Source organism: Vitis riparia, chromosome 7 (assembly GCF_004353265.1).
Source record: "Vitis riparia cultivar Riparia Gloire de Montpellier isolate 1030 chromosome 7, EGFV_Vit.rip_1.0, whole genome shotgun sequence".
Classification (NCBI taxonomy): Eukaryota; Viridiplantae; Streptophyta; class Magnoliopsida; order Vitales; family Vitaceae; genus Vitis; species Vitis riparia.
Window position 1 is genome coordinate 29113270 of NC_048437.1, and position 21397 is coordinate 29134666.

General features: G+C 34.6%; 1 protein-coding gene across 2 annotated transcripts; it reads left to right on the plus strand.

The window, feature by feature from the left end:
- The first annotated feature begins 207 nt into the window (after positions 1–207).
- Positions 208–13508, plus strand: LOC117918883 (ribosome-recycling factor, chloroplastic). 2 transcript variants are annotated; one of them, XM_034835845.1, is made up of 11 exons: positions 208–356; positions 875–1052; positions 1195–1264; positions 1386–1481; positions 3249–3346; positions 3689–3800; positions 4151–4192; positions 4690–4746; positions 4871–4921; positions 5548–5604; positions 13184–13508. In XM_034835845.1, exons 1-11 carry the CDS (start codon positions 287–289, stop codon positions 13199–13201), a joined length of 849 nt encoding a protein of 282 aa, XP_034691736.1. In that variant the 5' UTR covers positions 208–286; the 3' UTR covers positions 13202–13508. The 2 variants fall into 2 exon arrangements, with proteins under 2 accessions (XP_034691736.1, XP_034691737.1); XM_034835846.1 differs by having other exon boundaries at positions 210–356; positions 875–1028.
- The last annotated feature ends 7889 nt before the right edge of the window (positions 13509–21397 follow it).

Sequence of the window (21397 nt, forward strand, 5' to 3'; positions counted from 1 at the left end):
ATGGGAAATTTTTTTGTTTTAAACGAAAAAAAAAAACCAAACACGTCTCTCCACTGATCTGGTGCAGAAAGATATTCAAACCGGTTCAGGGAAATCCTAATCCAGGCCCAAACTATGGCCTTGAATGCAGCCAAACGAACCATTGAAAAGACAGAAAAGCCCCCTTATCCACACTTCTCAGAACCTCCCTCCCTCCCTCCTTTTCTATATCACCACTCCCACTGTTTGGTTTCTGTTTCATCGTCCTAGGGTTTTTTCTTCTCTCAGTTGCTTTCTCTGAATTTCGATGGCGATGACGTTCTCGCCTGCAACGCCTGTGCGGACAATCTTCCAGCGCAAGTCACTCTCTTCTGGAGGTCAGTAACATCTTTGAGCCTCATTTTGCTTAGTTTGTTTCGGTGCTGAGAAACTGGAGGAAAATTAGAGCACCAAACAATAATAATAATGATAATAAAAATAAAAGAGAAAGAAAGAAATCAGGTTAACTAATTCTCTCGTTTGTTCTTGGAAAGAATATGAGAAAATGCTGCTCAAAGAAAGAATCCAAAATTTACCTCGTTCTTCGTTTTATTTTTCTTTCATTGTTTTCTCTGTGGTAAACGCTCTGCAAGTGCTGATCAATTTTCATTGCTGGAGTTAAATTTAAATTTTCAATTTCGGAGGAGTTAAAGAGTTCCCTGATGTTTATTGGCAGTCAAACAGGGGCAATTTGTTTATCATTTTCACCTATTTGTCTTGATTTGGAGGTTTCTAGGTATTCGGTGGGAAACCTGTAATTGGCAATATAGAAGCTAGGATTCACCTTTTTTGTTTCTTTGATCTGCTTACTGGTTTTATTGCATGTGGGGAATTTTGTAACGGATCAGTTTTACAGGTTGTTACTGTAGAGGACCTAGTTATGAGAAATGCCATTTGAATATTGGTATTGCATCCACATTGCGCTCAGCTGCAAATTATGTCAGACTTGGGGATGGCGCCAGGGAATATTCTGGAAAGCTAATTGTTGCCAAACGAAATTTTCAAAAGAGGCATGTTGAAAGCTATGGATACAAGTATTTATTTTTGTTATTTTCAGGATTGAGTTTCTAGTTGTTTGTGCTTTTATGTTTTGCCGAATTAGACTGAGTTAAAGTTTGTTTGATGAGTTGACTTGGATTCTATACTTTTGTGTGTTTCTTGTTGCATGTTCTTCAGAACAGGAATTTTTAGGTGTGCAACCATGGAAGAAATTGAGGCTGAGAAATCTTCTATTGAGAAAGATGTTGTAAGTATGTTTTGATGATTAAGTAATCTTATGCGTAGTTTTATTGGAGAAAATTTGAGGCTATTGTTGGAGATTCTTTTTGGTTGAAGTATATTTATTGACAATTGGAGTTATTATTCAGAAGGAAAGAATGGAGAAGACTATTGAAACAGTTCGAACAAACTTCAATTCCATTAGGACGGGTAGAGCAAACCCTGCCATCCTAGATCGGGTTGAGGTATGTGTCCATCTGCAGTCTTCCATCACTTGTTTAGTTTGTTTCTCTTATGCCTGAGTACCAAATGATGCCATTTCAGACATTGGCAATATGTTAATTCAAGAAAAGTGTTGATATAAATATGAGGCTCTGGTATTCAAACAGAAGTTGGTCATTCTCATTGCATAAGTAATCAATTTCTGTCTGTAAATCTTTAGATATTAAGCCAAATTTGCTAAACATTCCTGTAGCCTGAAGGTTCCAAAATAACAATCTTAAAAAGTGTCTATTGTGAGTGCTGCTCAATAACAAAATCACATGTTGACATCAGATTGTGCTTGTGAAAGGAACTTTTCTTGATTAGTTTTAGAGAAACATTTGTTCAAAGATGTTGATTAGTTGGAGAAGAGCTTTTGTTCAAAAATCTCCAAGGCAGAACCAAGTCAGATAGAAAACTAAATTTACAGAATCTCCTACAGAAGCATGGCTACATGAGAAGAATCTCTTTTAGCTTCATAGGTGATTGCTTTTATTGGTGTTGATATTTATAAGAGTGGATCTTGGTATTGTGATCTTCAAGTTTTTGTAAGTTTCTTGAGAGGAATCGATATCAATAAGGTATCTTTATCCAGAAGAAATTATGATATATTTCAAAATATTACCCATTGAGTTCCAATTTGTGCTTTTAGACATGTACAACTAGGTGCTTATGTGCCTATTACCCATTAGGGTTCAAAGTATTGGCCGTGTCCAGTACGACTCGGCTGAGTCGTATCTACTTTGGTTAGGTCGGAGACGGTTTTGATACCTGAGCTACGATTTACAACATTGAACACTAAGTTGGTTTTAACTCCCATCAAATCGTCTAACTTGACTAATTTTTTGAAAAAAGGAAAAAGAAAAAGGAAAAACTCATTTGACTCAAACTAAGTTTCGGATTTGACTCCAATACCCCAAGTTACATCATCAATCCCTTTTCTTCTTCTTCATCCATAAAATTGCCCTTCTTGGTTCCCTTCTATTGTATTGCGGCGACTGAAAGTTGAGAAGCGACGATGACGATGTTCTCTCTTCCTCCGATCATCGTTTTCAAATCTTTTTGCTATTGGTGACATTTTGAACGACGATGTGGGTTTTTTGTTGGCAACGACGTCTCAGTGGTGGTACTTTAGACCTTGAAAGCTTGAGATTGAAGAGTCACCCTTACCTAGAGAAGAACATTCATATTTGGGAAAGAATTGGTATTAGGTATTTTTTTTTACATACCAATAATATTTATGGTATTATATTATAGTATTATCCGGTATTATGGATTACTGATTAGATGTATGGGCTAAAGATGGGATTTTAAAAATATATACGGAAGGTAAATAGGGATATTTATATGGCTACAACATAAAGGTAAGAACACGAATAATTATACGGTTATAAATATAAATGTTTGATAAATTAATTGATTTACAATTAAGTTTATTATATTTACAAATTGAGAAAAATAATTAAAAAATGATAAAGTTCATATAAAAGAATATCATTTAATATATTTTAACAATTAATTAATAGAAATATAATTATTTTATCATATTGATTAATAATATTTTTTTTTTGAAATTTTATGAGCTATTAAATTAATATATTTGTGTATCGTTCGATATTGATCCGAATTACTGAGACCGATCTGTTTCGGTACCTTCCGAGTCAATGACCTATACCGTGACTTTGAATCATGTTACCCATTGAATTAAATCATTTTCCTTTCTTTTAAATTATCATACATTGCTTTTCTAGGTGGAGTATTATGGGACGCCAGTCAGCTTGAAGAGCATTGCTCAAATCAGTACACCTGATTCAGCTTCTCTCTTGGTTCAACCATATGACAAATCCAGGTACACCCTCCATTGACTACATAGGATTGGGTGGGAATTATCGAGGTGGATGGAATCCACACCTGTTTTCGTCCTTTTCAATATGTATTGCATGCTTAAAAGGTTGCAGGGTCCAAAAATCAACAGATTTTTCCTTGAAGACTCGGTTGAGGCAAAACAAAAGTATAAACTATATAAAATGATCCAAACTTCCTTTTTTGTGATCATTAAAAGAGATATAGGAAATGTCTAATTGTGTTGTTCTTCAGAAAATGAATATCTTTTTCTTTGCAGAATACCTCCTGTAATCATCTCTATATAGTCTTGATGATCCATGCTAATTGACACTTTATGGTTTGTCAGCCTAAAGGTTATTGAGAAGGCCATAGTCAGCTCTGATCTTGGTTTGACTCCAAACAATGATGGAGAAGTAATACGGTTGTCCCTTCCCCAGCTGACATCTGAGAGAAGGAAGGTATCTTCTCTTAACCTTTCCATGTGGAAATATGGTGTTTACACTAGACTGCTGGTGACCTGTGAACTCTTTAGTTTTGTGAAGAACTGATATAGTTATAAAAAGAAAAAGTAGTTTAATATGCCATTCCAATGTTTCTCACTTTCATTCCCTGTTACAGTATCACAATTCACAAGCTTAGGAGGCTCAAATTTAGAGCATTGTTGTTGTCACAATCTTGGTTGTTTGTTAAAAGCATATCTTGCCAAAACCATCTGGAAATATCAAGCGTGAAATCATCAACTGTTCTTTCAAAGTTGCTGCTGAAAAATCTGATCTTGGATCCATCTTTGCTTCACACTTTATTGCAGGAGTTGTCAAAAGTTGTGGCTAAACAAGCTGAGGAAGGAAAGGTACATTTGCATCAACTCCAGTTTCATTACTAAATTAAGTTCATATTAGTTTTAGTGTATCTTTTAGGTTGTTAAACTTGGAATTTGGAAATACGCAGATACCTGCTGCTTACCAAAGCAGATGAAGAGGACATAGTTTAATTTACAATTTGAGTTGAAGTTAATTTTTATTTGAGTTCTACTTTGTCTATATGAAGAAGTGGTTGAAATTTAAGCTAGTGTTGGGCACCATTATATCATTATTCAAGAGTCAATGACTTGTAAAAAACTATAACGTAGGGAATCATTGGTAGTGAGGCTTGCTGAAGTCAATGTTTAAATTACCAAAGGAGCATGCATTTTCCAAAACTGCATTATCTTGATCAACAACCCACTGATGTGATCTTGTGTTGTGGCGATCCAAGTTGTATTACCTAGATAATTGTGTAGGTGATATCCTGGTTGTTTGTCCTATTCTCTTCAAATCTTTTGTTGATCTCCCCTGTTTGTCATTCTAGGTGGCATTGAGGAATATAAGAAGAGATGCCCTAAAAGCATATGAAAAACTTGAAAAGGTTTGTTTTATTTTTACTTTTTCGTTTTTTATGTTATTTTTTTATTTTTTCAGTTATAGCTCCTTTGCCTTTTTCCCCTTTTCCTCTAGGTTTCCTGTCTTGTGATATTGACCATCTTTTGCAGGACAAAAAGCTCTCAGAAGATAATGTGAAAGACTTGTCTAGTGATTTACAGGTACATAATCAAGTTGATGCTTACCTTTAAATAGTTCATTGTATTATGTATTACTAGGTGCAGAAAGTATATTCTGGGGAATAATTACTATTTTCATCACTTGAATCTAGTCTGGCAATTTTTTTTTTGGGAATGGAAAGGGCATATGGATCATTCATATAATGCATGACAGTTTTTCCTTGAAATTTCATTCCCAAACATACTATTCACCTTGAATTTCTCTTAGAAGATCCTGGAAATAAGGCACTTCTCTTATGCCCATACATTTATATTTCTTCGTCATTATCAATATATTTTTTTTTGATAACCGTGGATGTCCGGGCCAGCTTACGCGCACCTCGACTAATCCCACGAGGCCCTGAAGTTAACGACTGGGTAAAACCTCCAGTGGCCCTAAGGGGACTCAAACTGGTGACCATTGGGGAGCAAACCTAAGGCCAGACCAACTGAGCTACCCCTCAGGGTTTCGTCATTATCAATATATATTTCTCATCCTTCCCTTGAACTTTACTATTATCAATATATATTTCATTTCTGATAAAAATATATATTTCTTCGTCATCAATGAATGAAATAGGAAGAATGCTATTCCTTGAGGACTCAACTTTGTTCTTGTTTTTATGCAGAAGCTGATAGATGAGTATATGAAGAAGATTGAAACCATCTACAAACAGAAAGAGAAGGTATTGTCCATGTGAATATAACCAATTGCATAAGAAGAAGTTTTGATTGTTTTGAGATGTAGATTTATTTTTTATTTCTTTTGGTGTATGTGTTTCTCATATGAGTCACATTTGTGAAGATGGTTGGAGTATAGCACTCCATGAATGCCAAGATGGAGATCTCTATTCCTAAAATTAGGGGTGAAAGTAGGCTATTTTTAGCTTGTGTATTTTTTTTTTTGATAAACCAAGAGAAGAAATCATATTAGAACACGCCAAAACAGGGGGCGCTCCCTAAGTACACCGGCAGTATACAAAGAAGGCCTCACCCAAGGCAACAAAGGAGAAAACAAAAACCTAGAAAAGCCAAATAAGACCAACAAGTCAACCCCCCAACATATTCATAAAAGAGAAATAGTCCACGTCCATGAATTCTTGAGACCATTCAAGAAGGGCCCGAAGGAAGAGATTCTTCAGACTCATATCTGACTTTTCTTCTTCTTGAAACATTCTTCTATTCCGCTCTCCCCAAATACACCAAAACAAACAAATAGGCGCTATTTTCCAAACTACACTCCTTTTTTTTTCTAGACCCTTAATTTTCCATTCAAGAAGCAAATTTCTCACTGAATTCGGGAACACCCACACCACCCCAAAAGAAGAGAGCACCAGAGTCCAAAGCTTCCTTGTCTTACCACAATGAATTAGAATATGATCCGCCGATTCCTCATTTTCTTTACAAAGAATGCATCTGTTGACCATAAACCAACCCCTCCTCATTAACATATCAATAGTAGAAATTTTACCCCACACAGCTTCCCAAGCAAAAAAAACGAGTTCTTAAAGGGGCACGCGAACCCCATACCTCCTTTGCTGGAAATAAGGGGTTGTTCTCCACCTTTAAGGACCGATAATAAGATTTAACACTGAACTTTCCTTTCCTCTCAATCTTCCAAATTAAAGAGTCCTCCCCTTCTTGGACCTTTACTGTAGAGATGTGAATTAGAAAACGATTCACCTCCCCCAATTCCCAATCATGAAAGGGTCTTCTAAAGTGCACCTCCCATCCCCCGCCACCATCTCCTTGTCTCCCCCAAAGATCAGCCACTACAGCAGAATTATGGGAAGCAATTCTGAAGAGCAAAGGAAAGAGCTCTTTCAGCTTAGACTCTCCAACCCAATAGTCCCACCAAAATCTGGTACATCTACCATTTCCAATACAAATACTAGTTCTGAGGAAGAACTCCTCCTTACCCTTTCTAATGCCTTTCCAAAGGCTCATCCCATAGGACTCCCTTACCTTTCTAGTGGTCCAACCCCCTTCCCCCTCTCCAAATTTACCAATAATGACTTTCCTCCAAAAACTCTCCCTTTCTAAAGAAAATCTCCAAAGCCATTTTCCAAGCAAAGCATGATTGAATTCCTTCAAGTGCCTTAACCCCAAACCTCCATACCTCTTATCTTTGCAAATAGCTGTCCATCTTACCAAGTGGATCCTTCTTCTCCCCTCCACATCTCCCCACAAGAACTCCCTTTGAATTTTCTCCAATCTAATTCTCACTTTCCTTGGGATTACAAAAAGTGACATAAAATAGATGGGGAGATTTGAGAGGGTGCTTTTGATGAGGGTAAGACGACCTCCCTTAGACAGGTATTGTTTTTTTCATGTAGCCAATTTTCTCTTGAATCTTTCCTCTACCCCATCCCACACTCTACAAGAATTATGAGGGGCTCCAAGAGGTAAGCCTAGATAAGTAGTAGGGAAATTCCCTACTTTACACCCAAAAACCGTAGCGGCTCTGTCCACATCCTCCACTCCCCCAACTGGGATAATTTCACTTTTCTTCAAATTTATTTTTAGGCCTGAGATCATTTCAAAACAAATAACAACCCACTTCCAAAAAACCAACTGGTTCCTATTATTCTCGCAAAAAAGAGAGTGTCATTGGCGAACAAGAGATGGGAAACCGAAGCCCTTTCTCCATTTCTCCCCATTACCCTGAATCCTCTAATGAAACCTTTCTCCTCAGCTTTAGAGATTAAGCTACTAAAAGCTTCCATAATTAGCACAAATAGATAAGGAGAGAGTGGGTCTCCTTGCCTTAGGCCTCTATAAGTTGAAAAAAACTCTGTGGGAGTGCCATTCACCAAAACTGCCATCCTCACAATTGATATGCAGAAAAGTATCCAACTACGCCACTTGGGCCCAAACCCTATTTTCTCCAAGACTGAAAGAAGGAACTTCCAATTAATGTGATCATAAGCCTTTTCAATGTCCAACTTGCACACTAAACCCGCACCGGCGCTTCGCTTCCTTGAGTCTATCGCCTCATTAGCTACCAAAACCGCATCTAATATTTGTCTCCCTTCCACAAAAGCGTTCTGGTTGTACAAAACTAGTTTTCCCATAACTCTTTTCAGCCTATTTGCCAGGACTTTGACAATAATTTTATAAAGACTCCCCAATAGGCTGATGAGTCTAAAATCCTGCACATCACTCGCTCCTCCTTTCTTCGGGATAAGCACTAAAAAAGTTGCATTATGGCTGCGAAAAACATTATTCTACACATGGAACCCCTCAAAGACTTGCATCACTTCCCCTCCCACGATCGGCCAACAAAACTTCCAGAATGCCAACATAAAACCATCCGGCCTTGGAGCCTTATCTCCCCCCAACTTTGAGATAGCTTTGTAAACCTCCTCTTCCGAAAAATGCCCCTCCAAAGTCTCATTATCCAAAGTAGCAAGCGTTTTAAACAGACTTGACTTCACATCTGGTATTCTCACCCAAGGTTCCTCAAACAAGGATTTAAAATAAGATCCAATCCCTTCTCTAAGCTCCTCCTCTTTACTCAGCTGAACACCCCTAATAGTCAGGCTGCTGATAAAATTTCTCCTCCTCCTTGCATTGGCCATACGGTGAAAAAACTTAGTGTTACTATCTCCCTCCTTTAGCCAAAGAGCCCTTGACTTCTGCCTCCAAGATATTTCTTCAAGGATGGCACAGTGGCTGAATTCATCTCTAGCTATCCGTTGGCTATATCTATCTTCCTCAGAAAGAGGACCACACCTTTCTAAACGGTCCCATGAGTTTAGTTCCTCCAAGGCAGCATCCTTCCTAGCTGTCACATTGCCAAAAGCCTCTTTATTCCACCTCTTCAAATCATATTTCAAAGCCTGAAGCTTCTTTGCAAGCACGAAGCTAGGTTTCCCCCTAAAACTATAGGACTGCCACCAATCTTTGACCTTGTCCATGAAACCTTCCATCCTTAGCCACATATTTTCAAACCTAAACGGGCTTTTACCTGTTCTCATCCCTCCACAGTCTAATAAGATCGGCCAGTGGTCAGAAATAGGTCTTGGAAGAAGAACTTGCATAGCCCCCAACATCCGTTCCTCCCAATCTCCTGAAAATAGAAAGTGGTCTAACTGAGCCTTTAGGGATCCTTCTTCCCCTCCACTCCAAGTGAAAGTTCCACTTCCCAGGGGAGGATCAACTAATTCAAACTCCTCTATAAAGCCTGAAAAATCCCTCATCGTGGTTGACATCTGTCTTCCATTACTCTTTTCAACTAGAAACCTCACTGCATTGAAATCCCCTACTATACACCACGGATCACCCCATAGCCCCTTGACAACGGCTAGCTCCTCCCACAGCTCCCTCCTCTCCTTACCGTTACACGGTCCATATAAACCAAAGAAGACCCACACAAAACCTTCCTCGCAGTTTTTAAAACGGCAAGAAATAGAAAAAGAGCCCACTTCAGCCTCCAACCCTTCCAAAACTTTCTTATCCCACATCACTAACACCCCACCCGCCGAGCCCCTTGCATCTAAGGAAACCCAACCCAAGTTTCTACCAATCCCCAAGCTTCTTACAATCCTATCAGACATCTCCTTCATTTTTGTCTCCTGAAAACACACCAAGTCTGGTTTGTATTTTCTCACCATCGACTTAATAACCCTTTTTTTATCAGGGTCATGCAACCCTCTAACGTTCCAAGACATTATTTTAAGCTTCATAAGGAACCACAGTAATTTGCCTTCCCAACTCCCTTTCCTCTACCTCTCTTCCAGCCGACCCATCATGGTTAATAGTACTGACCAACTTTTTCAGCTCCTTTTTCTTCCTTGACGCCGACAATGTTCCTCTCTTGCTATCATTAGACTTCCTGATAACACCCCTTCTATTCTCAATCTCCTTAAGGATTCTCAAAATGTCTTCTTCAAAGCCTTCAATCGAGACCCCCACCGTCTTACAAAATCCCAGAAATTTCTTATTCACTCAAGGGGATTTGATCTTTTCCCCTTCTCCTGCTACGATTATGTGAAGAGGTGGTGTCTGAAGCTCTTTACCCTGAGACTTAGGGGTTACCCCTTCTAGCAGGGTAAAGGAACGACCATCCTTGAGTATCACCCTTAGCGGCATCTCAGCCTCCAAAGGCTCGTCACACGTCACCTCAGACTGCCATGCCATCGGATACTCCACAGAGTTCCCCATTCCCGAAGTAGAAGGAGAAGAAAAGCCAGAGGACTCCCCGGACACCCCCCCAAAGGCATTCGATCTAGGGAACATACCTGGCGATTGACTTTTCAAAGTCGATTCCCTGCTGCCTTGGTCCAGCGGGGTCGCCTTCTTCTCTAAGCTCTCCCCAACAAAGCTAGGCCTCTGAAGCTCCGTCTTGAGCTCCCCCGACTTAGAAGCAGGGAGCCCTAAGATTGCATCTTGGATTGGTTCTTGGGCTAGCCCCTTTTTAAACCCTTTTAAGTTATTGGGCCTAATAATCACAACCCATTTCCCTTTCTTCTTATATAAGCCCAAGCCCGATCTTTTAAAAGGAGGCTTGGCCCGATGGAGCTTGGACTTCCCACTGCCAGATGGCCTTCCCAGCTCAGCCCACTTAGAGATTTCCCCGCCCAGCCCAACCCCAGGTCTCCTTCCACTGCCAAAAATCAACTTTCCATCCCTCCTGTCTGCTGCAGTCGACCCACTCCCTGTCGTGTCACTCGTCTCCTCCATCAACCCAGCACCCTCTTGCATAGAAACAGGGTCTTCACAGCCTACTATCCTAGCCTTTTCCTCGGGAATCCGGAGCCCCCATCCAGAGACTCCATCACCTACGGCTGCATCAGAGTTTCCTTCTCCATAGCACATTCCTTTCACGCGCATCATCTTGTGTGGCTCACACCCCCCTTCCTCTTACTGGAAGGAGGCCCTGTTCTCTGGTTCACCTTCCCTTTGAATCTTTAACCTATTCGCCACCTGAAGAGCCGAGAACCACACCGAGTCCTCCCACCATAACGGGATAGAGAACGAAGCTAATCCCGCTATTACCTCTAAACTTCCCGGCACCTCCTTTCCATTGTTCTTAACAAGGATTCTAGCCCCTTTCCTGTAACTAGATTTTTTGGTCTCTTCATCCACATCTACAAATCCCCCACAAGCATCCCCCACTCTTTTGAAGAACTCCATACTCCAGAATTGAAGCGGTAACCCTGGGATTCTCACCCAAGATACGTCCCTCTGGAATTCCCTCCTAGAGCACCCCACAGTTGGAGCCCACCAGTCTAAAGATAATTGGACACCATTAAGGCACCGACTCCCCTCCTCCAGCACTTTTTGAGCAGCTCCTACTTTAGAAAATTCAAAAAAAAAGCAAGGACTCACTTAAGGAGGCTACACTCACTTGATCACTGCAACTCCAATGGGTGTTTGCCCAAATCTCCACCACCCTTAAGTCGGGAACTGCCTCATTCTCGGCATTCCATCCTCCCACCAAACATCGTCTGAGATCTTTCAATTTAGAAGTGTAAGTCTTGTTCCCTACTTCAACCCAAACTCCCTCACTTCTTTCTTTAGCCTTCCTCTTGAATGCATCTACATAACTTAAACCGGGTCTTACAAGAGAAGTTTCATTCCTTCCACCATAGGTACCATAGTCCTCTGCTCCATGTTTAGAGCCATCACCAACTCTGACTTGGTCTCTTGAGCATGCTGAAATTCTTTAGGAAAATTTTCAAAATGAATAAGGCACATACATCACCAATTGATGACTTAGCTTGTGTATTGAAATTACGTTCTTGAATCACAAAACTACATAGAGGTGTGAATAGGTAGTCTAAGTCATTCTTTTAAAATTTCAAAATTTTACACTAATTTATTTTTCCTTCCAACTTATTAAGGATCAAATTAATTAAATCAACATAAGAAGTGCAATACATGTGGAAAACTGCCTACAAAGTATCAGATAAACTCTTGTAAATGTAAAAATTACAGGTCAATTGATCTTAGATAAAATTCACCAATCATGAAAGGGATGTATACTGTTTCACCTCATCTGGATACATCTACTCCCAAGGGTCTTATACATGTCAATATCTATACTCTTTGCTCACGTCTTTGATGTAGCACCTAGTGCTCCTTAGTGGATCACCTCTACCCCATGCTCCTTATTGATCACATCAACCTCATGTTGAGGCTTGTGGATTGACGTACGACTTTGTCTTTCCACCAAAAAAACTTCTAAGGCTGCTTCTTAAAAGCTTTGAAAATTTGAAGATTAGGGCAAAGTTGTAACTCCTTAATTATGTGCATTGCCATTTAAAGTTTTAAACTTAGGTACTTATAGAAAAACCTTACGGAACTTAGAGCAAGCTTGGAAAGAACTATTTAACCAAATTACTAAATCCCAAAAATGTAATTTTTCACCAAAAAATCTCGAACGTAGAGAACATTTGAATGTTCCATGGAGGATATTTGAACATTCGATCAAGCATTTCAACTTTGTGCTAGACATACGAACTCTCTAGACGTTTGAGTTGCCTTCTTGTTGCCTTTCCTATTGCCTTTCCAATTTTCCTGTTTTTCTCCTTTTTCTGCTGCTTTTTTTTTTTCTTTTTAATTTAATTAATTTATTTTTATCTCCACAAAATTCTAATTGCTTTTATGACTCAAAGAGGTAAGCAGTGTTAGATCAGTGCATAATTAGAACAAAATTGTCAATTTAATCTAAAACATGGACATTTACCTCAAACCGGGTCGCATTTAACCCATTGTTAATTGTCTTGATGCAGTCTTGAGTAAGGGTTTGATTTCAGGTTTAGAGAATTGTGTGTTTGTGTTTGTGTGCAGTGGTAGTGGGAGGTGCAGGAGGAATTGGTTTGGGTTGGTTTGGAGGATTTTGCCTTACATCTTTGATCTGTTGCACAGAACCTGAACCTATCATGATCCACTTGAAAATGGGCTGGGTTGAGGTCAACTTGCATGGGTTCAGTTTGGATTAATGGGTTCAGGATGTGCCGGCTTGAATTTATCTTACCTGAGAAAGAAGAAATAAAGAAAGGGAAGTGAAAGTGACTGGAAATAAAACTCCATATGGGCTCATATTTGAAATGACAAATGAAGATTAAGAATGGTGTATGCGATTGAATCTATGCAGGAACACCCACACTTAAATTAGCTGGGAAAGCACATTTACACCCCACATGACAAACAAATGAATTTCAATAACTAATATATGTACGGAGTTTCTCTTTTTACTTGCAAGAATGTCATAATTTTCTGGCAATAACATTTGTCCACCTTTGTGCTTTCTTTCAGGAGTTGCTGAAAGTTTAATGACCAACTGTATGCAGATGAGTGAGCTTCCTCCATGGTGATCGACCAGATCAGTCCTTTGCTTTGGTGCATATTTTTGTCATTTTTGTAATTTCTTTGGGCAAAGTGTTTTCCCTCTTTTGTTCTCTATTTGTTTGTTGTTGCTTTTTTTTTTTTTTTTTTTTGCTTCCTTTTCCTTTTCCTCTTTTCCAAATGTAAGAAAACTAAAAGATGTGACTTAAAAAACAGATCCCTCAAAAGAGTTAAAAAATTAATTGCACTTTTTGTTTGGTATATAGAAGAGTATCAAAATTAGGAGTTAGTGGCACTATGGACCCTCTTAACATGGGAACCCCATGTCATGTATCACAATCTAATCAAAAGAGATGCGGAGGTCCTCCACAATGTGATCATCTCAACCTTGCCCTTCAGGTTTTACCCATATGTTTTGCATATTTGTGATTCTGAATTCCTTCCGTTCTATTGGTGTGTGAGCCTTGGAAAATATAATATGACGGTCACACACAATGCTACCATGAATTGCAATTCAGTGTTGTTGATAATCTCCTAAAAACGAATGAAACCCAAAAGCACAGCCCCTGGAATATGTTCTCCACATTCAGACAGATAATGTTTTAAAGAATGTTCCTGAGCAGCTAATGGGAATACTTTTATCTTCGAAAAAGAAGCCATGAAGGTATCTTTCATCTATGAATGATCCAAAAAATGAAATAAAATGTGTGCAGGCCAGGGTCCACACGTGCAATTGCTAGCCTTGGAAATTCTCTACTGAAGTCTCTACTCTCTTGTAATGTTGTGATCAATTTCAACTGGCAATCTTAAGCCATGTGCATTGCAGGGTAGTAAGACCTGCCGTGTACAAGGCATGAGTATCGTCCAAGCATGACTTCCCCGGCACCAGTATTCACAGCCAAAGCTTTATACATCCAGGATCCTTCATTTTTCAGGTTTGTCCGCGGTGTCTTTCTATTATAGCTTTATTGCCTTTGATGCTTCTTTGTCGGGTTGGAAGCAAAGCTGTAGGGGAAACAGTTTCTCGGAAACTTCCAAGGGATAAGGAAAGAAAAGTTTTCATAGGAACCTCCAAAAGCTATTAAAGTTAAGGACCACCCCCTCTGTACAAAATTGGGCTAGGGTTGCTTCCTCCAAAAATCTAACTAGTTGTTCTGCATTCATAGACTAGTCCACTTGGCTCACCTAGATAATCTTTTCTCTTCACTTTTCACACACTAACCAATTGCCTCTTTTTACGTATATTTTACACCAAAACCAAAGCAAGTCAGCAAGTGGCGGTGCCCATCCTGGTTGGATATGTCCCTGTGCCTTACGTCATGGTCACTTCAAGCCCTTTGGAATGAGAGGATTAAAAGTATTTTCTAACGTTTGGAAATGGCTCTTTATCGTGTTGACAATCTTTTGTAAATCATTAAAGACTTGCTTGAAATGATTCTTCCAATTGTTATATAACATATTATTAAAAAACTTAAAGCATTTTGTATTTCTATTCAACAATTATTTTAGGAATGTTTTGAATTGAAGCGCACCATAAAGAGTAAAGACAGTAAAAAGTACTTTTAACTAGGATCTCATGTTGTTGCGCATGGAATGATGGGTTAATTTCATTTACATTTTTTTGATTTGGTTAAATACATCTCATCTATGTTTTATCGTATACATTCCTTATTCTTTCATTTATTATTTTCATACACTTTTCCTCTCGTTCAAAATTAGGAACGTATTTGATAAATCAATTTAACAACTTAAAGTGTTTTAATAGTTTAATTTAAGTTATTAAATAAATTAAATATATTTTGATAAAATAATTTAATGACTTAAAGTCAAAAATAAATTTAAGTCATAAATAAAAATAATTAACTTATTTTTAAGTTTATATCTTTATTTTATTTTTTGACTTTCATTTACTTTAATTATCTTTATGATCCTTTTTACTGTTTCACGATCTTCACTATTATGCAACTTTTTTACCATGGTTATAATTTATGCAAATGAATACATCAATTTGATGATTTAGAATAAGTTTTAAGTTATTTTTATTAAACAACCTTAATACTTAAAGTAAAAATTAAATAATAAATATTATGTTATCAACTTAAGTCATTATGTGATAATTACTGGGTTAACTTTGTTTTAAATTAAAAACTCTTTAAACTTTTTACCAAACCAAAAAAGAGGAGTTCGTATAAGCCCATTGTTGAGTTAAATTGGGGCTTCTAGAAGTGAATTTTAATGGTACTTTTATCATTAAAACATACAAGGCATCTCTTTTAAGCAATTCACATTAGATTTTTTTTATTTTTTTATTTTATTTTTCTCATGTAATTATCTTTTGATTTTTTTCAAAAGAAAATATTAGTTGGAAACTGAATCTAGAAATTACAATTTTTTTCCCATGTAATTATCACATCCAAACAACCCTTACACCCCCATGGAAAATATCGTAATAAACAACCCATAATTCTAATTGTATTATATTATTAGTAGAGGATATTCAGAAGTTATCTCATAATCTAAATATTATTAAATATCGATATACTTACAAAGAAAGAAATAAAATGATAAATTATTTAACTAAATATTCATTTGGTAGTTTTTTTCAAAAAAACGTTCATAATTTTCTAATTTTTGAAAAATTTTATCATTTAAATATTAAAATATTGAAAACGTTTTTTAAAATTATCGTCAAACATATTCTAAGAAATATATTTATAATATAAAATTAATCAGATAGATATTACAAAGTTTGATTTTCAGTATTATTGTGTCCTATTTTTTTTATTAAATTTATAGATATTATACTCTCTTTTGATAATAATAATAAATTTAAGATATAAAAAAAATAAAATAATAAGATCAAATTTAGTATAAAATGATAAAGTATATACATGTGTGTGACATGATATAATTGATTATACTTTTCAATATAGACGGAATAGAATACTATTAGATATCAATATCCCATTCATTGCTTGTAAACTTTAGTGTCATCAAACTATCATATTAAATTATTATTATTCTGTCATTATTGTATTAGTAATGGTGGCTAAGTTAAACAGAATCTGCCACTTTTCTAATCCTGATTGGCAAATTCTCAAGCCAAGTAAGCCATTGTTTATTCTCCTCCTTTCTTTTCCTTCCCCACCAAGCCATCAGATAGCTGGAGGCCATGTTGGATCCTCCCAACGTTATCTCTTTCATTTTCTTTCTTGGCTTTTTCACCTAAAGAATCTGATATTTTAGTAAAATAATTCTCGTGGGCAAGATATAAACTAATTTATTCACATTATAAAAATTAAAAAATAAAGGAAAAAAATAAAATAAAATAAAATCATACGACACACGGTTATGGTGGAAAATTCAGTGAGTCATTTGTTAATGTCGTAATCATGGTTTGAACTTTGAATATTTTACTAATATAAACTTTTTTTTTTTCTTTTTTTTTTTCCTGCTTTGATTGCTTTAGAAACAAGCCTTTTCAAAAGAAATCCTCTTTCTAAACTTCAATATTTTTATGGAACAAATATTTTTAAAGTCGGTGGTAAATAAATATAAATATTGGAATACACCTGTCTCCTTTACTTATAATATTGTACAAAATTCATCTTTAATGGTCATCTCAATCCTTTTATATTATTAAATAAATATTTATTAATTATTCTTTATTTTCACATATTTTATCTTATATAAAACTAAGGTGGTGTTCATTTTTTCCTTTTATATTATTAAATAAATATTTATTCATTATTTATTATTTTCACATATTTTATTTTATATAAAACTAAGGTGGTGTTTTTTTTTTAATTTAATAGAAAAAAAAATAAAATATTTAACTTTTTATATTCAGCTAAAAATAATCTGTTGTATCATCCAATATAACTAAACGAAACTTATTGATAACAAGTTTACTTTAATTATGTTGGATGATGTCAATACGTTACTTTTAACTAAATAGAAAAAATTAAATATTTTGATTTTTTCTATTCAACCAAAAAACAAATACCGTCTAAAATTTTAAACATTTTTTCTAATGAGATTTCTACACTAACCATTTAAAGTTTTGACAAATTCTAACTTATTTAAACTTTAAATGAAATTAAAAAAAAAAAAAAAAAAAACTAATCCTCTCACCCTCTTCCTGTCAAATTGAATAAAAGCTTTTAAAATGTAGAATTAAGAAAAAAATAATTAATTAAAATGGATTAAATACTCTTTATATTTATGAATTTACATCTTCACATATTTTTATTTAAAAAATAATCTATTTTTGATGTAAATACCCTTAACTTTTTCAAGTATTTACAACATATTTTAAAAGAAAAATATTATTTTATAATAAAATAATAAAGATATTTCTATTAAAATAAAAGGATTAGATTTTCAAAATTGGAGTTCCCATAGTCTTTTAATCAAATAACCTAAGTAGAGTTTGAATTTTTGGAGGTGACATGATATTAAATCAAAACCTAGACCCTTGTTAGGCAAATGAAGTCAAAAGGTGGCTGGTGTACCCGTTCAACTAACTTTACTCACAATATTAAAAACCAAAATTGTATTTTTCTTCCTTAATTTAATAATTTTTTTCCTTACATTAATTTAAAAATATTTAATTCATTATAAAAACGTTGAATTAGAAACCTAACACTCGAGTGACTCAGCATGAGTCCAACAATCTTGATCGTGGTCCAAGTAAAACAATTAAAAATATTGTCTCCTCTATTAAAAATATTGTCTCTTCTACCAAAAATAATATTAAATAAATGAAAACAATCCCCTGTTAATTATTATTATTTTAATTCCATTTGTCCCCATGATTGAACTCGCACCTTCCTGGAAACCCTCTGACATGCTGGTCTGACATGGCATAATAAAGGCTTGCCACGTCAACAAATCTTGAGATTAAAATATTATTTATATTTTTGTATGGTAAGATGGGCTTGTCTTCATCCACTAAAATATTATATTAGTCCTAGTTGTATTGTACATGTGCATTAAATAAAAATCATATGCATAAACAAGAGTTCAAAGTCAAATTATAATAATCTGCACTGGGATAAATTTATTTATTTTTAATAATTATTAATTGCTAAAAGATTTCTTGTATTGGGCAAGTGGAAGAAAGGGTCGATTCTTTTTCTAGGGTTCCAAACAGACTTAGGGTTGGAAACCCCAAGAGGTCATTTTAATTAGTATATACCAAATGTTGGAAGGTCATTGTATAGAATAAACAACAATGGGTGCTCTCTTTCTTTGAACCCTTTCTTCCTTTTCAATAAAATATGATGTCCTTATCACTTTTTTCTTTTTTCTTTTAAAAAAAAAAGAATTAAAAAAGTTGTTGAAGAATTAATAATTTCAAAAGCCACTGAACTATAGAATCAAGGCATAGGTAGTAGCAGCTATGGGGTATTTGCCACATTTTTTAGGGGCATATGGGCCTGTTTGGTTGACTTCAAATGGCCTAATTTTTGGCATCTACTAGTAATTTTGGGAAATCGGGACTTCAAATTTACCAGCAATCGGAGTTTAAGTCCAAAATAATCCATTGGTAGAAAAAATAATAAAAATAATACCTATCTTAAAATATTTTGTATCGACATAAGTATTCATATAATTTTTTTTTAGTGTAAAAAATCATCACTGTGATTTTAAAAGTTTTAAAAATATCCTTAAAACTATCGTGACTTTAATTTTACGATTTTTCTTAAAACTATAATTAGTAATTATGGTTTTAAAATTATTTTTAATATATCCGGTTTTAATTGTATTATGATTTTAATATTAATTTTAAAATATTATTTATCATAATAATCATAAAAAATTACTAGTGGATTATTTTTGGCATCTAGTAGTAATCTTGGGAAATTGGGACATCAAATTGACTTGGAATGCCCAACTAACTCATGTGGGGGTGAGGAAAATTTCCAACAACCATGAAAGCAACTACACATTTGTTGGGCATCTACTCTTTATCCTCTTCCTCATATCCTATGGGATACCATGTAAATGCATTGGTACACCTGCCTGTCATGTCTAGTGTATGTATGATTGAGGTGAAAGGGTGTTGCAGTTTCCAACAAATTGATTGCCTTCATCATCACAAAAATGACCAATGAATATGATATTATATTTATAACACAACTATTTTCTTATCTAATTTATAAAATAAAAAAAAAAAATCAAATTTTAAATAATTTATTCCAAGAATATATTTTTTTGGGAAATTTTATACTATGTAGATTAAATAGGATGCAAAAATCATTATTATTATTATTTAGATTTGACTTTATAAATAGAATTTTATTTCTAAAAATAATTAAAAATGGTCCTTTTTTTTTATTTTAAAGAAATTGCATTTGAAAACATTGAAATAGACGTTTTATATATTCTAATCAAATTTCATGGTTTTGTTTATACTTATTATATAAATATCTTTTATTTTATTAGAAATCATGTCACATGAAACTTAATATATATTAAAAATTAAAATTTAAACAACTTGGTCCAAGAAAAATGTATATTTTATTTTTTGCTTTAACCACAAGTAGAAGCCACACCTAGAAGTTTGTATTAAATAAGAAGCTAGTCACCTAATATATTAAAATTTAAATAATTTGGGCCAAATAGATTATATATATATATATATATATATATATATATATATATATATATATATATATATATATATATCTTTAAAAAATCTAAAAATAAATTTTATACATGAATAATTAATTTTTTGAATTCTAAGCCAAACTAACCTTTCATGCATGCGTAATATGAATATTGAACAATTTTTGAAACTTATATGCAAATTAGAATATTCACGTTATTTATATAATTTTTTTAAAATTTATTTTACTTTCCCCCATTTTCTTAATTCTGTTCATCTTTTCAGTTAAAAAATAAAACTTCAATTAATAATTATGATTTCAATTTGAAAATGAAATTTCAATTATTAATTACAATTTCAATTAAAAAATAAAGCGTTAATAATTAAAATTTCAAAAAATTTTAAATAAGCTTTTTTTTTTTATATATAACTTATACTATCATAATAAAGTGGCTAATTAAATATAAGTTTTGCAAAAGATTTAAATCTTATATATATATATTATAATAAGACTATTTTACCCCAAAACTTTAATTTTTTCTTCTCAAAATTAATTATGGCTCAAAAAATAATTATGATCACACTTTGGCTTAAATAATTATTCTTCAAATTCCATCGGATTTATAGTAAAACAATTATTGGAAAAATTTTCAAAAAAATAAAGAGAAATTAATGCAATAATATATTGATGTCAAGTCAACACGTCTCATATTCACGTTTTCACGTGAATTGTCACTATATAAAATATTTTTTAAAACCATAAAAAATTCAATAAATATAATACAATCATAACATGTTAGAAGTATTCTTAAAATTTACAAATTTCTCTTTGAAAATTTGGCAAAAAAAATGTAGAAAAAAAAAAAGACAAGTGGGTGGTCATCCACGTGTTAACTTAAACCACAAGTATGGGCAGTTGTCGTTTAAATCACGTGCGCGCGCGTCCCAAATAAGGAACTGACACGTGGCAGTCAAACCACGATCCGATGCGCCCATCTCGATAATGTTCCTCAGATTGCCTTGTCTCGAATCTCGTGATTTGGTTTGAATCAAAATTAATTAAAAACTCTAATAACTTTTTCTTTTTAAAAATATATAAAAATTTTCTTATTTTTAATATTATCAAATAGTTATTTTAATTATAATTACAGGTCATCCGTTTAATTTTAAGTTAATTTATTATGTTCAGTACTAACTGGCTATTCAATATATTATAATAATAAATAGAAAATTTATTATAATAAAATAAAAACATTTAATTTAGGATAAATATTGGTTTTTAGTCAACATCGATTGTATTTTATATTATTTTTAAAATAAAATATCTAATGGAAAGGTGACGTCAATGTTGCCACGTAAGCATTCAACTCAGCGCTCAGCGCGTGGAGCAGCTAGAGGTGGATTGGCAACTGGCTTGGGCCCACCAATTTCGCAGTGTCCACGGATCGTGCTTCTCCGCCCAACACGCTCTGGCCGTAGGATTTACGAACCGACGGCCCAGATTTCGTTCCTTCCCACCGCACCTCGTCAAAGGCAAAGATCGCACCACGTAGGATTCTCATCGAACAGTA

Excerpts from the sequence above, each read along its gene's own strand:
- LOC117918883 (XM_034835845.1), top strand. The coding sequence starts at position 287 with ATGGCGATGACGTTCTCGCCTGCAACGCCTGTGCGGACAATCTTCCAG. Across the intron at positions 357-874 it reads CAAGTCACTCTCTTCTGGAG|GTTGTTACTGTAGAGGACCT; the intron begins GTCAGTAACATC and ends TCAGTTTTACAG. Across the intron at positions 1,482-3,248 it reads CCATCCTAGATCGGGTTGAG|GTGGAGTATTATGGGACGCC; the intron begins GTATGTGTCCAT and ends TTGCTTTTCTAG.